The sequence below is a fragment of the Lithobates pipiens genome, unplaced genomic scaffold, assembly GCF_037356315.1.
Source record: "Lithobates pipiens isolate NorthernLeopardFrog02 unplaced genomic scaffold, aLitPip1_a1.2 Scaffold_19, whole genome shotgun sequence".
Lineage (NCBI taxonomy): Eukaryota > Metazoa > Chordata > Amphibia > Anura > Ranidae > Lithobates > Lithobates pipiens.
The window spans coordinates 240,945,596-240,961,278 of NW_027507764.1; the positions used below are offsets into that span (position 1 = coordinate 240,945,596).

Genomic DNA, 15,683 nt, shown 5'->3' on the forward strand with positions numbered 1-15,683 from the left:
AATGATATTTAATTTCAGACTATCTCACCTGCAGATAAACATTGCTGTTGTGGTTCCTTTCTGAGTAGAACAATCTTCAGAATTCCATTGATTGTTATGCCAGGACAAACATTGTGTCCACTGAATGTCAAGAGTATATTGTAACATTTTTGATATGTAATTATTTCTTGGGTGCCTTTTGTAGTCTGCATCCATCAAGGCCAGGTAGACACAACCTGAATCTATATAAAGACAGATACATATATATATATATATATATATATATACATATATAATTAAATAAAAGCTTAGTTTTCCATGAATGTAAACTAAAGGAAAAGTTCAGTTACAAAAAAAATCACGCATATCAACATATGAATATATGTAATATATACACACAGTGGGGTTGATTTACTAAAGTCAAATCAAAAAAAGGCTTCCTCCTGAATGGGTGGGATTTTAAATGACCATCAACTCCGGACACAAATGGACACAATAATATACAATTTTTATTCATAAATTACACAATGTACATAATATTACCAGGAAGTACAAATGGGCTAAACAATGTCCTCCTGGTGTATTAATAAACAAACATATATACAGAACAAAATATGATTAAAACAATGCTTGTCCTATATCACCCACACCCAGGTTTTATTTTGTTCTGTATATATGTTTGTTTATTAATACACCAGGAGGACATTGTTTAGCCCATTTGTACTTCCTGGTAATATTATGTACATTGTGTAATTTATGAATAAAAATTGTATATTATTGTGTCCATTTGTGTCCGGAGTTGATGGTCATTTAAAATCCCACCCATTCAGGGGGAAGCCTTTTTTTGATAAGTATATAGGGAATGGACCACTTCACCGTTATTTGACCCATTTTCAGTTATTTTCTCGTTTATACTAAAGTCAAATAGACTTTGCAAGTGCAGCTGAACTCTGCAAGGAAATTTTCTCCAGCACTTAGTAAATGAGGTGAAGTTTCACTTTGCAAAGAATACTTAACCACATGCAATGAGAAAAAAAAAGCAGCATTTTTGCTTGCATGTGATTGGATAATGGAAATCAGCAGAGCTTCCTCTCATTTACTAAGCTCTGGAGTAAATTCCCTTGCAGGGTGCTGAAGACAAGATTGAAGGCATATAAAACAATAAATAAGCAGCAACTGAATACAACTGCAGTGAAGGCCTATCAAATCAACAACGTTTTGAAAACAATTACATTTATATATTATATATATTTTTACTACTATACTATACTATTACTATACTAGTGACATACACAACCAAAATTATGAAAATGGTGTCTTTCCAAATATCTATAAAGTATATATGTGCAGGCACACACACATACTGAATATACACACTCAAACATAATTATTCTAATGTATATACCTGCTATGCAGGCATTTGTGCAATTTAATGTTGATGAAAGTTATATTCTAATAATATTTCTAGTTCATTCTGCTGCCAGCTATGACTTTAAAATTGACAAAAAAGTTTAGAACATGACGTTTGGTCAAAAATAATTTGTGTTCTGTACACTGCTAGATTATAGAACAACCTCAAAATTGTCTTGAAAAGTCTTTCTCCACAAGTGAGGTACCTTGAAAATATATTTAGCCCCCGTTCACACAGGTGTGACATGTCATGAAATTTGACAGTTCCAAATCGAATGACAAGTCACACCCCATTGTTGGCATGGGATCTGTTCAAATTGCAATGACTCGTGTTGCAGCCACTTTGAAAAAGGTTCCTGCACCACTTTTTGCCGATTTCCTTGTGACTTGCACAGACTTCTGTTGTACAAAGTCACAAGCTGCAATGAAATCGGCATTGCAACTTGCATTGATGTGTGGCTTTGAAATCTCACTGAAGTGGCACTATTTCAAAGCCACAGCAGTGTGAAAAAAAGATATTAACCACTTGCTTACTGGGCACTTAAACCCCCCTCAGTCCCAGACCAATTTTCAGCTTTCAGCGCTGATGCACTTTGAGTGACAATTGCGCGGGCATACAACACTGTACCCAAATGAAATTTTTATCATTTTTTTCCCACAAATAGAGCTTTCTTTTGGTGGTATTTAGTTACAGCTCGGAGTTTTATTTTTTGCTAAACAAACAAAAAAAGATGCAAAAAAAAAAAAATCATGTTTTAATAGTTTGTTATAAAATTTTGCAAACGGGTCATTTTTCTCCTTCATTGAAGTGCGCTGATTAGGCGGCACTGATAGGCTGCATTGGTGGGCACTGATGGGCTGCATTGGTGGGCACTGATGGGCTGCATTGGTGGGCACTGATGGGCTGCACTGGTGGGCACTGATAGGCATAGTTAAGGCGGCACTAATAGGCACAGATAAGGCGGCACCGATGGGCACAGATAAGGCGGCACTGATGGGCAAAGATGGGCACAGATAAGATGGCACGGATGGGTGGCACGGATAAGTGGCACGGATGGGTGGCACGGATGGGCACTGATAGGTACCACAGATAGATGGGACTGATGGGCACTGATAGGTGGCACTGATAGGTGGCTCTGATAGGTGGCACTGCTGGGCACTGATGGGCGGCACTGCTGGGCACTGATGGGCGGCACTGCTGGGCACTGATGGGCGGCACTGGGGTGCAGCACCTTTGAGGCAGATTGGGTGGCACTGTGGGTGGCACTGTGGGGTGGCACTGTGGGTGGCACTGTGGGTGGCACTGTGGGTGGCACTGTGGGCACTATGGGCACTGACAGGGGGCACTGACGGGGGGCACTTACTTTTTCTTTTATTTTACTTCAGGATGGCACTGCGGGAGGCAGGTGGGCACAGGCAGGTGGCAGGTGGTCCCTTGTATTGATGGCCGTGATCGGGACTGATGTCCCGATCACGGCCGCCGGTGATCGGCTTTTTTTTTCTCTCCTCGCGCTGTCAGCGCGAGGAGGAATAATAGCCGATTACCGGCTCCGTTCTATCACATGATCAGCTGTCATTGGCTGACAGCTGATCACGTGATAAGGGGTCGGGATCGACCCCTTACACGGATCGGTGATCAGGCGAGTCTCACGGACTCGCCGATCACAGAGCGCGCCGCGCGCGCCCCTCAGGGGGCGTGCAGGCCGCTCGTAACCAGGACGACGTCAATAGACGTAGTCCTGGAAATGTAGGTCCGCGCTAATGCCGTCATTTGGCAATAGCGCGGATCTGAAGTGGTTAAAAAAAGTATTAAAGATACTACATAATTTCTCTGTAACTTTTCTTAGCCAATCCTTTCTCTATAATTTATTGAAAATCACCAACAAAATGAATACTTATTCAGGTCAGCTTATGACCTTTTACTATTTCTTTAACCACTTAAGGACCAAGCCTCTTTCTGAGATTTGTTGTTTACAAGTTAAAAAAAAATTTTTTGCTAGAAAATTACTTAGAACCCCCAAGCATGATATATATATATTTTCTAACACCCTAGAGAATAAATTGGTGGTTGTTGCAATACTTTCTGTCACACTGTATTTGCACAGCGATCTTACAAGCATATTTTTTTGTGGAAAAAATACACTTTTTTGAATTAAAAAATAAGACAACAGTAAAGTTAGCCCAATTTTTTTTTTATATTGTGAAAGATAATGTTACACCAAGTAAATTAATACCCAACATGTCATGCTTCAAAATTGCGCCCGCTTGTGGAATGGCGACAAACTTTTACCCTTAAAAATTTCCATAGGCGACGTTTAAAAAATTCTATAGGTTGCATATTTTGAGTTACAGAGGAGATCTAGGGCTAGAATTATTGTTCTCGCTCTACCAATCACGGCGATACCTCACGTTTGCAGTTTAAACACAGTTTTCATATGCGCGTGCTACTCACGTATACATTCGCTTCTGCACATGAGCTTGGCGGTACGGAGCGTGTTTTAAAAAGTTTTTTTCTCATTTATTTTAAAATGTATTTTTGCACTGTTATTTTAAGAAAAATTAATTAAAAAAAAATAATTGTGTCACTTTTATTCCTATTACAAGGAATGTAAACATCCCTTGTAATAGAAAACAAGCATGACAGGACCTCTTATGCCATGTACACACGAGTGGAATGTCCGACAGAAAAAATCTGGACCTTTTCATCGTATATTCCAATTGCGTGTATGCCCCATCAAACTTTTTACGTCAAAAATTCTGACGGACCTAGAAATAGGAATTGGTTTCCGTTGGAAATATTTAGAACATGTTCTATCAGGAAAACCGCTCGTCGGTATGCTGTTCTGACTTACCAAAAACAAAGCATGCTCTGAAGCAAGTACGAGACGGAAGCGCTTGGTGTGGTAAAACTAGCATTCGTAATGGAGCTAGCACATTCCTCACGCAGAAAATTCTGTGATCTTCTTTTAATGCTAGAATAATGAAGTTGTTTTGCTACTCATATTCACACAGAGTTCACACAAACTTATTTCTTGATTATTTTTCCTGATCTCATGAATAAGCTTTTCATTTTTAAAAGCACGATCTCCATAATAATGTTTATAAAAATGTTTATAGTCTTTTATTTATTTTCTTCATTTCATCAAGATTTCCTTTTTTTTCTGGAGCATTGAAAAATTATTTTCTAGCGATTTCCATATATAATTTTATTTTTTATGTGTCAAGTTACCACAATAACATTATTATCTTGTATTTTTTATTAACCTGAAGGAGGTTGGTGTCCCTTGTTAATTTGACATTGTCTTTTAGAAATGTACCTGCCTACTCACAAACTGTCCTTTTTGTAGAAAAGCAGGCAAGTATTTTCAGAAAATAAAATCTCCATTTATTCTGGCTGATAACAAAATAAAGAGGAAGGCAATGCTAGAGAAACCTTTGGAATTTGCAAAGCCTTTTGGCCCCCAGGGCATACATCAAGTCTGTGGAAAATAAAATTGGTGGCTTGAGCAGTCCATATAATTTGGAGCACAATCTGGTCCAGGAATCCCAGAGATTGGGACCAACAGCAGATGACATATCTGTCCCCAGGCTATGGTACTACACCAGCCTGCGTCTTCTGTCAGACTAGACTGAAGCCAGGTCATCACTTTCTTCTCTTCGCTGCAGCCTTCCCTCCACGCTTCCCTGCAGCTTTCAGCTGCTGAAGGGCTTCACAAATAATTCCCTCACAGAGGAGGCGTTGGTCCTCCTCCAATTTCAGCAACCTTTGGCTAGATAGCAGCCATAGGCCTCTTCAGCATTGGGGGGCTTCTGAGGACATCACTTGCTTCTCTAATGAGGCCCAGTGCTGCCTCCTCCGCCATCGTCCTCTTCGGCCTCATCAGGTGCTTGCCCAGACCGAACGCTTCATCAGCAATAAAGACGAACGGGAGTCCTTCCACATTGTCTGCATCAGGTGGCAATGCCAGACCACCAGTCTGGAGACGTTGGTAAAACTCCATCTGGGCAAAGACTCCTCCATCCAACATCTGGCCATTCTTCCCCACGTCAACATAGAGGAACTCATATTATGCCGACACCACCACCATTAACACTATACTATTAAACCCCTTATAGTTATAATAGTAAGACCCTGAATGGGGTGGTGGTACAATGTGGACGTGCTTTCCATCTATAGCCGCTCCACTCGGCAAAATGGGATGCCATTCCTGTGGCATTGAAGGAAACTGTGGAGTCAAAACAGAAAAAAAAATATAAGTACTTTTGCACATAACATTGCAAACAGATTAGACACAAACATTCTTGGCCAACATCAGTATAACATTCATTTTAAGGAGTATTTCAAGACAAAAATGTAAGGTCCACTTATCAGATTACTCACCCCCTCTGATGTCCCATTGCAAAAATCTTAGGGGAGGAGGGTCTGAGCTGAGTTTGGAACCCAAAAAAAAGCCTCTGGCACTCTGCCTGAATTTAAGGACAAACATCATAATTGTACACATTTTAGGGTGTGTTTTGGGTAAAGCGCTACAATGGAACTGACAAAATACATTGTTAAGGGACTAGGCTATAGGTGTATATGGACCCAGGATAGTATGCTGGGGAGGTTAGTGAAGGCATATATGCATGTAGGCAAAAAAAGGAGCATTAAAAGCTTACTGCATACATGAGGATAAAGGGGACATTCACAGCACATTCCAATCATGGTAATTAGGGAATGATTAAATAAATACAAAACAATACATTAGCAAATATTAAATAAATATAATGTGATGTTAAAGGTGAAAACTTACCTTAATATAATCCTTCTGCAGGACCTGAATAATGGCAGAACATGTCTCTGGAATAATGATACCCAGAGCCTGGGGGAGATGCCTGTCGAGAACTTGAGGTCCTTTAGACTTCTCCCAGTCGCCAAGTACCGCAAGGTGGCGACCAGCCTCTGCTTTGGAGTGATGGCTTGCCACATGCAGGTGTCCTGCTTCATAATTAAAGGGGTGAGCAAATCCAACAGATGGTGGAAAACGGGGTCCGTCACCAAGGGAAAGTTCCTAAAATCATCAGGATTATTCTTCTGAATCTCATGAAGCAAAGGCATATGAGAGAATTGGTCACGCTGGGGTAACCAATTCTTGGTCCATGAACTCCTCCTCGCCCTGTTTATGGACTGGGCTTGGGTCAAAGGATGAACCCCAACACCAAGCCCCCACATAACACGAACTGTACGACGAGTACGTAACTGCAACATGGTTTCAAAACAGTCGGCTGGTCAGAAAGAACTTAACAGAACGCACTGAAGAATAGCAAGGCCTGTGAAGAGCGAGCTGAAAATCAGCAATGAGTGGACAAGAATGCACTTAAAAACAGATACGAACTGACTGCACGCACTGAGGAACAGATGAAAACCCACAAGTACAAACTGAACAGCAGTTCAAACGATCTGAAAAGCAAGAGTCTGAAAAACGTGAATCATATCTAACCAAATTTCGGCTAACACGAGATTAGCAGAAGGAGCCCAAAGGGTGGCGCACCTGGTATTGAACTTCCTTTTTCTAGTCCCGTCGTACGGGTTGTACGTCACCGTGTTCTTGACGGTCAGACTTTGGTGTGATCATGTGTACGCAAGACAGTTTCAGCGGAATTCCTTCGGAACTCTGTCAGAAAACCTTCAGAGTTTATTCAGACGGGAAAACCGGTCGTGTGTATACGGCATTAAATATGACATCTGGGGTCAAAAAGACCTCAGATCTCATATTTACACTAAAATACAAAAAAAAAATTGTCATTTGAAAAAAAAAAAGGCCCTTTAAGAGCTATAGGTGGATGTGGCGTTTTGATGTCGCGTCTGCCCTGCAATGATATGGAGATGGGTGGGGGTCATCTTCCTCTCACTCGTCTCTATACCAAGCCAGGAGAAGGATCCGATTGCCTCCGCTGCTAATGATGGCTCCAGAAATCAGCAGAGGGCAATGGATTGCGGTGGGAGGGGTGGGCCCCTCTCCTGCCGCCGATAAAAATGATCTCACGGCAAATCCTCCACAGAGACCACTTTTATCTGAAATCGGACCACCGGCTGAAGAAGGATACCGGGGTTCTGGCAGCTAGCTGCTGCCATAACAACGATATTCCTCTTCAAATTAGCGACGTAAAACTGCGACGGGCGGTCCTTAAGTGGTTAAAGTACCCATAGTTGTTCCCTGATGTTGGCTGTTTTTGTGGGGTTTTTTTAAATTTGATTTACTAAATCTGGAGATTGCAAAATCTGGTGCAGCTCTGCATAGAACTCATTCACCTTCCAGGTCTTTTTGTCAAAGCGTAAATGGACAAGTTGAAGTTAGAAGCTGATTGGCTACCATGCACAGTTACACCAGATTTTGCACTCACCACTTTTAGTAAATCAACCCCCCATGCTTTTAGGCAGGGTTAGGTATCCCTGGCTTAGAAAAAATAGGTGCATCAATGAAGAGTTTGTATAAAGACATATTTTGTTAATAAAGCAGACATGCTGAACATTGTGCTTCTTGTTTCATTGCTATATTTGCAATTCAAGGAATTCAGACACTAAAAGCTACCTTTTAAATAGTCAGCCGGAATAAATATCTGCGTAGAATTTTCTTCCAAAGAACGAACTTGCTTAAAATTGAAATTCAGAGGAGTGGGTTTTTTGGAGTATCTGTTAAAAAAAAAGATAATAACAAAAAATATGTCACCTTTTCATCCAGCTACAAAAAATAACAAATTTCTTAATATAATTGGATATCTCTTACATGGATCACAGAATATTTATCTATCACCACAAATAAATACATTATGACAGCCCAGGGTAACCAATCCCAAGATGCTAAATTGAAACTGAGAAAAGAGAAATGGATTTGTACACCCATAATTATCAATATAGCATTAATTATAATCAAATTTTTATTAAACTAAAATAAACAGACTATAAAAACCCTTAACCCATAAAACTAGCAGGGCTCTGTACTCTGAAAAATCCATTAACAACAACCAGGGGCGGACTAACAACTCATGGGGCCCCCGGGCAATAGAAGATCATGGGGCCCCCTTGATCCCAACACTCAAGCTACACCTGCACATGGGTACACTAGAGGGAGAACGCACACACAGGTGGACACTGGGGGGAGAACGCACACACGGGGGGACACTGGGGGGGAGAATGCACACACAGGGGGACACTGGAGGGAGAATGCACACACAGGGGGACACTGGGGGGAGAACGCACACACAGGGGGACACTGGGGGGAGAATGCACACACAGGGGGACACTGGGGGGAGAACGCACACACAGGGGGACACTGGGGGGAGAACGCACACACAGGGGGACACTGGGGGGAGAACGCACACACAGGGGGACACTGGGGGGAGAACGCACACACAGGGGGACACTGGGGGGAGAATGCACACACACACACACACACACACAGGGGGACCCTGGAGGGAGAACACACACACACAGGGGGACACTGGTGGGAGAACGCGCGCACACACACACACAGGGGGACACTGGAGGGAGAATGCACACACGGCGGGACACTGGAGGGAGAACGCACACACACACACAGGGGGACATTGGAGGGAGAACGCGCACACACACACAGGGGCACAATGGAGGGAGAACGAACACACACACAGGGGGACAATGGAGGGAGAACGCACACACGGGGGGACACTGGAGGGAGAACGCACACACGGGGGGACACTGGAGGGAGAACGCACACACGGGGGGACACTGGAGGGAGAACGCACACACGGGGGGGACACTGGAGGGAGAACGCACACATGGGGGGACACTGGAGGGAGAACGCACACACGGGGGGACACTGGAGGGAGAACGCACACACGGGGGGACACTGGAGGGAGAACGCACACACGGGGGGACACTGGAGGGAGAACGCACACACGGGGGGACACTGGAGGGAGAACGCACACACGGGGGGACACTGGAGGGAGAACGCACACACGGGGGGACACTGGAGGGAGAACGCACACACGGGGGGACACTGGAGGGAGAACGCACACATGGGGGGACACTGGAGGGAGAACGCACACACGGGGGGACACTGGAGGGAGAACGCACACACGGCGGGACACTGGAGGGAGAACGCACACACGGGGTGACACTGGAGGGAGAACACACACACACACACACGGGGGGGGGACACTGGAGGGAGAACACACACAGGAACACTGGAGGAAGAACGCACACACACAGGGGGGCACTGGAGGGACAATACACACACACACACAGGGGGACACTGGAGGGAGAACGCACACACACACACACACACACACACACACACACACACACAGGCGGACACTGGAGGGAGAATGCACACACAGGGGGACACTGGAGGGAGAATGCACGCACACGCACAGGGGGACACTGGAGGGAGAACGCACACACACACAGGGGGACACTGGAGGGAGAACGCACACACACACACACACAGGGGGACACTGGAGGGAGAACGCACACACACACACAGGGGGACACTGGAGGGAGAAGGCACACACACACAGGGGGACACTGGAGGGAGAACGCACACACACACAGGGGGACACTGGAGGGAGAATGCACACACACACAGGGGGACACTGGAGGGAGAATGCACACACAGGGGACACTGGAGGGAGAGCACACACACACAGGGGACACTGGAGGGAGAACACACACACACAGGGGACACTGGAGGGAGAACACACACACACAGGGGACACTGGAGGGAGAACATACACACAGGGGGCACTGGAGGGAGAACGCACACACAGAGGACACTGGAGGGAGAATGCACACACAGGGGACACTGGAGGGAGAACACACACACAGGGGGACACTGGAGGGAGAATGCACACACAGGGGGACACTGGAGGGAGAATGCACACATAGGGGGACACTGGAGGGAGAATGCACAAACAGGGGGACACTGGAGGGAGAACGCACACACAGGGAGACACTGGAGGGAGAACGCACACACAGGGGGACACTGGAGGGAGAACGCACACACAGGGGGACACTGGAGGGAGAACGCACACACAGGGGGACACTGGAGGGAAAACGCAAACACACACAGGAACACTGGAGGGAGAACACGCACACACACAGGGGGACACTGGAGGGAGAACGGACACGCATACAGGAGGACACGCACACAGGGGGACACGCACACAGGAGGATATGCACACAGGAGGACACGCACACAGGGGGACACGCACACAGCACAGGAGGACATGCAAATAGGGGGACACACACACAGCCAGGAGGACACTGGGGGGTGGGGGGACCCGGGGCCCTTACATCTGTACACTCCCCCCATCACGTGTAGCAGCCCTGGTGTCTCGGCTTCACTCACCGAGTCACCAGATGCCGATAATAGTACTTCTAACAGCGTGCTGCTCCCTGCCAGCCCCTCCACTCTTCTCGTCTGTCCCAGGTGATGTCATGACGCATACAGTACAAGCACCTAGGACGGACGGGAGGGAAGGAGGGGCCCGTGGGGAGCAGCGCACAGTTAGCAGTGTTATTATCGGCATCGCGGCATGTAATTCAGCCGCTGCAAGTGGCCTCTCATGTGGCCGAGTCCGGGCCCCTAATGTCCTCGGGCGGCGCCTGAGTGACTGACTGGTCAGTCCACCCCTGTTAACAACCCAGTTTGGTTGAGAAATACCCTTTCCCATGAAAAAAGTGAAAAAGAATCAAAGTAAACCACTAATGAAATTATACACCTCTGTAAACACACAATAGGAAGGATTGTCCCCAGGCCCGTGTGTTGGGTGGGGGAATATGGTGGGGTGGCAGGGGTTAAGAATTGTTTTAGAAGGGCAGATTTTGGGAGGTGTGCTAGGAATGAGGGGGGATTGGGGGGTTGTGCTATAAAAGTAATATGCTAGTTTTTTTTTTTTTGAGGGGTGTGTTGTGCTAGTAGGAGTGATTGGAGGAAATTTGAATTTGTGTTAGGAGGGGAAATTTGTGGGGGGGATTTTTTCTAGGATAGGGGATTGCAGAGGGGAATTTGTGCTGGAAGAGGGGATGAGAGTGTGGGAGGGGAGATGATTGTGCTTGGAGCGGAAAGTTGAGGGCGACAGGATTTGTGCTAGGAGGGGGAATATTTATTTATTTTGGGGAGGGGGATTTGTGCTGGGGGCATATGGGGACAGAGGATTTAAGCTGGGTGGTTAGGGGGTGAGCATGCAGATTAGCATTCCATTTTTTTTGAGGGGGTAGGGTTTGCTGATACATAATGCTCATACATGATGGGGTGGGCGCAATTTGGCATGTTTGTCCTGGGCTCTAGGTGACCTTGTCCCAGCATTGACTGTTCCTATCCACCAAACCTGTTATTGTACATATATACCAAAGGACGCCATTAGCATAGAGGATGGAAGGAAAACATGTATCCACTGGCACTGTTGATAATCCCTGCCGTCCACAATTACAACTTGGTTAAACATATTATTACCACATTGCACCTTAAAATAAAGTCATATCAATCAAAGCAATAACCTCAAGGAACATTTAAAGTTCAACTGAATTGCATGCATTCAGAAGGAAAACTATGGTAACAAGCATAAACTAAAAGAAGGTATAAGTTTTAGCTATCAGATACATAAGTCATGCATCCAAAAGCAAAGTAATGGCAGGTAGCAGATCCGCAAAATATAATGAAAGTGTAATTGCAAAGATTGCTGGAAGTAAATTATATCACATAGGCTTGAGCTTACAACCCCAACTGAATAAATGTGAGTATCATTACAGGCAAATTGTAGGGAAACGTGCCAAGGACCTGAAAGATCCATGCTACAGAGACTGAACTGGCTGACAATTTTTGAGGGTGGAGTGGTAAGAGCAGCACTGCAACAGTAGATTAGCAGCACTAGTAGCAGCACAATTAATGTGTTATATTGGTATTTACTTTGAGTCAACTCCAGGCTAGAAACATCCATTTCTCTTTTCTCAGTTTCAGTGAAAAACTAAAACTAAAGACACTAAGGGGGTTATTTACTAAAGGAAAATCCACTTTGCACTGCAAGTGCACTTGGAAGTAAAGTTGCTGTAGATCCGAGGGGGATATGCAAGGAAAATAAAAAAAATAATTTTAGCTTGCACATGATTGGATGATAAAATCAGCAGAGCTTCCACTCATTGCAAAGTGGATTTACCTTTCATAAATAACCCCCTAAGTTTCTAATCATCAAAAATTTAATTTATTTCCTAAGAATATATTTAAAAACATTAATTGTGAGCAACTTTAAACGTGAACATTTGTGCTCAATTTATAATATTGCTATGGTCTAGAAATGTTAATGTAGTGTTGCCCACATCAGTTTCAAGAACCTCTCTAACAATAACTAAATTGACCAGTTCTCATCACCTGAGCCTCATTATTGGTCCAACACTATGAGAGGCAGTTGTACAGACCAATAGTGAGGCTTAGGAAGTAAAAAGCAGTGGAACCAGTCCTTTGACCGAATAAACATAATTCACAAAAAAATTGGGAAGGCTTAGGGGTCTATTAAGAAGTATCTCTGTTGCAGTTAGGAATGCAGGGATGTGCCTAGAGACAATTCCCAATAGGTTAGTAGCACTACAGAACACAGGTCATTGATCTGATTTAAAAACCTAGTGGTCAGTAAACTGAGCTAAAGATCTGACATGTCATTATACAATAAACACAGGACTACTGCTTTTCAACACATTTAAAAATATGAAGAAAAACTTTAAATCATGTTCCTTTCAGTACAAATGCAATAATTCTAGTATACACATTTCATTATATTGTACAGTATTTAGCAAATTTAATAAGTATTAAACATAGTGCTCCTTACCTCATCAAAAGTAAGACAGGAAAGGTTCTAGATCCAGTATCATGAAATGTAACCATTATTCTTAAAGCCGCATGTTTAGCATCAGTAGTTGTGTTAAAATGATGAAAATTTATCTTGTCCCGAAATAATGAAAATTGGGTTTGGTTCAATAGTGTATTCTAAAAAAGGTTAACAGATTAACCAATCAGATGTTTCATCCTCCCCTTTTTCATTTCAATAAAAAAGTCACAGTCAGTGTATACATGTCTCTCCATTAAAGTGGATGTAAACCCAATGTCATCCTTTCTAAAATACTGACATAGGGGTTATCTAGAAGGATATACATGCCTCCTGCATGTATCTTTACCTGTCAAATGTCTCCCCTCTGTCTGTTATGAGACCCGAAAAACTGCATATTCTGTGGGTGGGTCTGTTGTCTGGAGCTCGGTAGGTGAAGTCATGATGTCAGTAGACTCCCCGCCCACTTCAACACCTTGTCAATATGCATATTGTTAATATTTATATGTATGAATGTGGCGCTTACCAATCTCTAATCTGACAATACATATAAATATAACTATATAAACGGTCCTCTGAAGGTACTATGAGAAAAGTAGCTCCCCAGGAATAAAAAAGCGTCTGGGGCTTGATATCTCATAGATAATGGAGACAGCAATCAAATAGTAACAGCCTCCACTAATCAATGAACAATTGAACAATACTCTTCTTCCCCTTCAATCACAGAGTTGTGAGGAAGCAAGGAGAAAACCGACAATACACACTCTTACAGACCTCAAACTTACTGTCAGTCGACTCTCTAAATAGCTAAATTGACTCAATAGTGCTCAATAAAAAATAAACCTCAATAATCAATAGAACCTCAGTGATCCGTATAAATAGGCTCTCATAATAAAAGAAGTGTTCTCATAAAAATATAGTGCAATTTTATAGTGCACTATTGAGTCAATTTAGCTTTTTAGAGAGTCGACTGACAGTGAGTTTGAGGTCTGTAAGAGTGTGTATTGTCGGGTTTTCTCCTTGCTTCCTCACAACTGTATGATTGAAGGGGAAGAAGAGTATTGCTCATTGATTAGTGGAGGCTGTTAATATTTTGATTGCTGTCTTCATTATCTATGAGATATCAAGCCCCAGACGCTTTTTTTATTCCTGTGGAGCTGCTTTTCTCATAGTACCTTCAGAGGACCATTTATATAGTTATATTTATATGTATTGTCAGATTAGAGATTGGTAAGCGCCACATTCATACCCATAAATAGTAGCTTGTTGTTTTGGTGTGGGAACACCTTGATGTTGGCAGCTGCCTGTTGATTTTTTTTCTCCTATTGGTTTGCGCATTGATCTCCCCTTATTTACAAATATTCATATTGTCCTGTGTGTTTCTTACACTGAACTTCTGCTATGATCTCTAAGATCCAGTGAAAAGACAGGAAAGTAACCACATGACTTCAGCATGCCCAATCATGCTGAGATGGGAAACATCCAATTCTGGCAGAGCAGCAGAAGAAAGGAGTGGGAGGGAATTACAAAATAATGCATGTCTCTTAGGCTAGTGCACAAGATATATAAATCACCTTTCACTCACAGCAAGGGGGAGTATTTGACAAAGTTTTTCTCTGTTTGTCAAAAATTATCTGACTGAACAATAAAAGAGGATTGCTCAGAGATGGATTAACTCTTTGTGGCAAGACTGGGCTCAAATGATAGGCAATCTTATACTCTACATTATGACATCAAAAATTCGGGTTTACATCCACTTTAAGATACATTTTTCAAGTTTAAAAACTCCTCCATGTTTAAAATGTAGTGACAGGCATTGTTGACATACAAGCAAACGTTGAAACTATACTTTCTTATATAGGTGATTAGGCCCTCTGCCTAGCCATGAAAATGCATGTGCTCTTATTGTGGAAACTTACTGAAGTTAGAGTTAGAGACTACATAAAACAGGATGCCTTGACGGGGCCTGTAGCTTACGCATGTATTTGCAAATGTGTGCAGACTAAACCCCTGATCTTAACACATATTGTTAGACAGGTCAATTTGGTTGGTGGCTGGTTGGTTGTTTGGTAAGTTTGAGCTTAGAACTCCTTGTATTTGTTTGACATACATCACCCTTCAAGTGCTCCTTGCTGCAAAGACCAGTTATAAGTGGGGGCAGTGGCCACTTGTTTGGATTGTGTAAGTGAAGATCTGTCAGAAACCATGAATCAGACTGAGACAGAAGTACAGTTAAATATCACTTCTTTAATAATAATAAAAAAAGGTAAACAGAGTAAACTTAGTCAAAACATAGCCAGAGTTCAGGAACTGGAACGTATAGTCAGACAAGCCAAACGTCAAGGAGCCAGAGATGAGGGTAGTAGAACCACAAGCAGGATCTAGAGCCAGAAGGAATGTCAGCCAAGCAAGTCTTTAACAGAAACACAGGAGAGTGTCTCAAGAGATGTGACCAA

The 15,683-nt window shown here is 43.4% G+C and overlaps 1 protein-coding gene across 1 annotated transcript in view; it reads right to left on the minus strand.

Moving 5' to 3' along the window:
• The window catches only part of PKD1L1 (polycystin 1 like 1, transient receptor potential channel interacting), a 358,247-nt gene that overhangs the window by 173,790 nt on the left and 168,774 nt on the right, over positions 1 to 15,683 (minus strand). Inside the window, exons 21-23 of the mRNA XM_077491844.1 lie at positions 13,231 to 13,388; positions 7,962 to 8,062; positions 29 to 221 (exon numbers count right to left, since the gene is read on the minus strand). Of these exons, the coding sequence (XP_077347970.1) occupies positions 29 to 221; positions 7,962 to 8,062; positions 13,231 to 13,388 (452 nt within the window). The remainder of the gene's footprint in view (positions 1 to 28; positions 222 to 7,961; positions 8,063 to 13,230; positions 13,389 to 15,683) is intronic.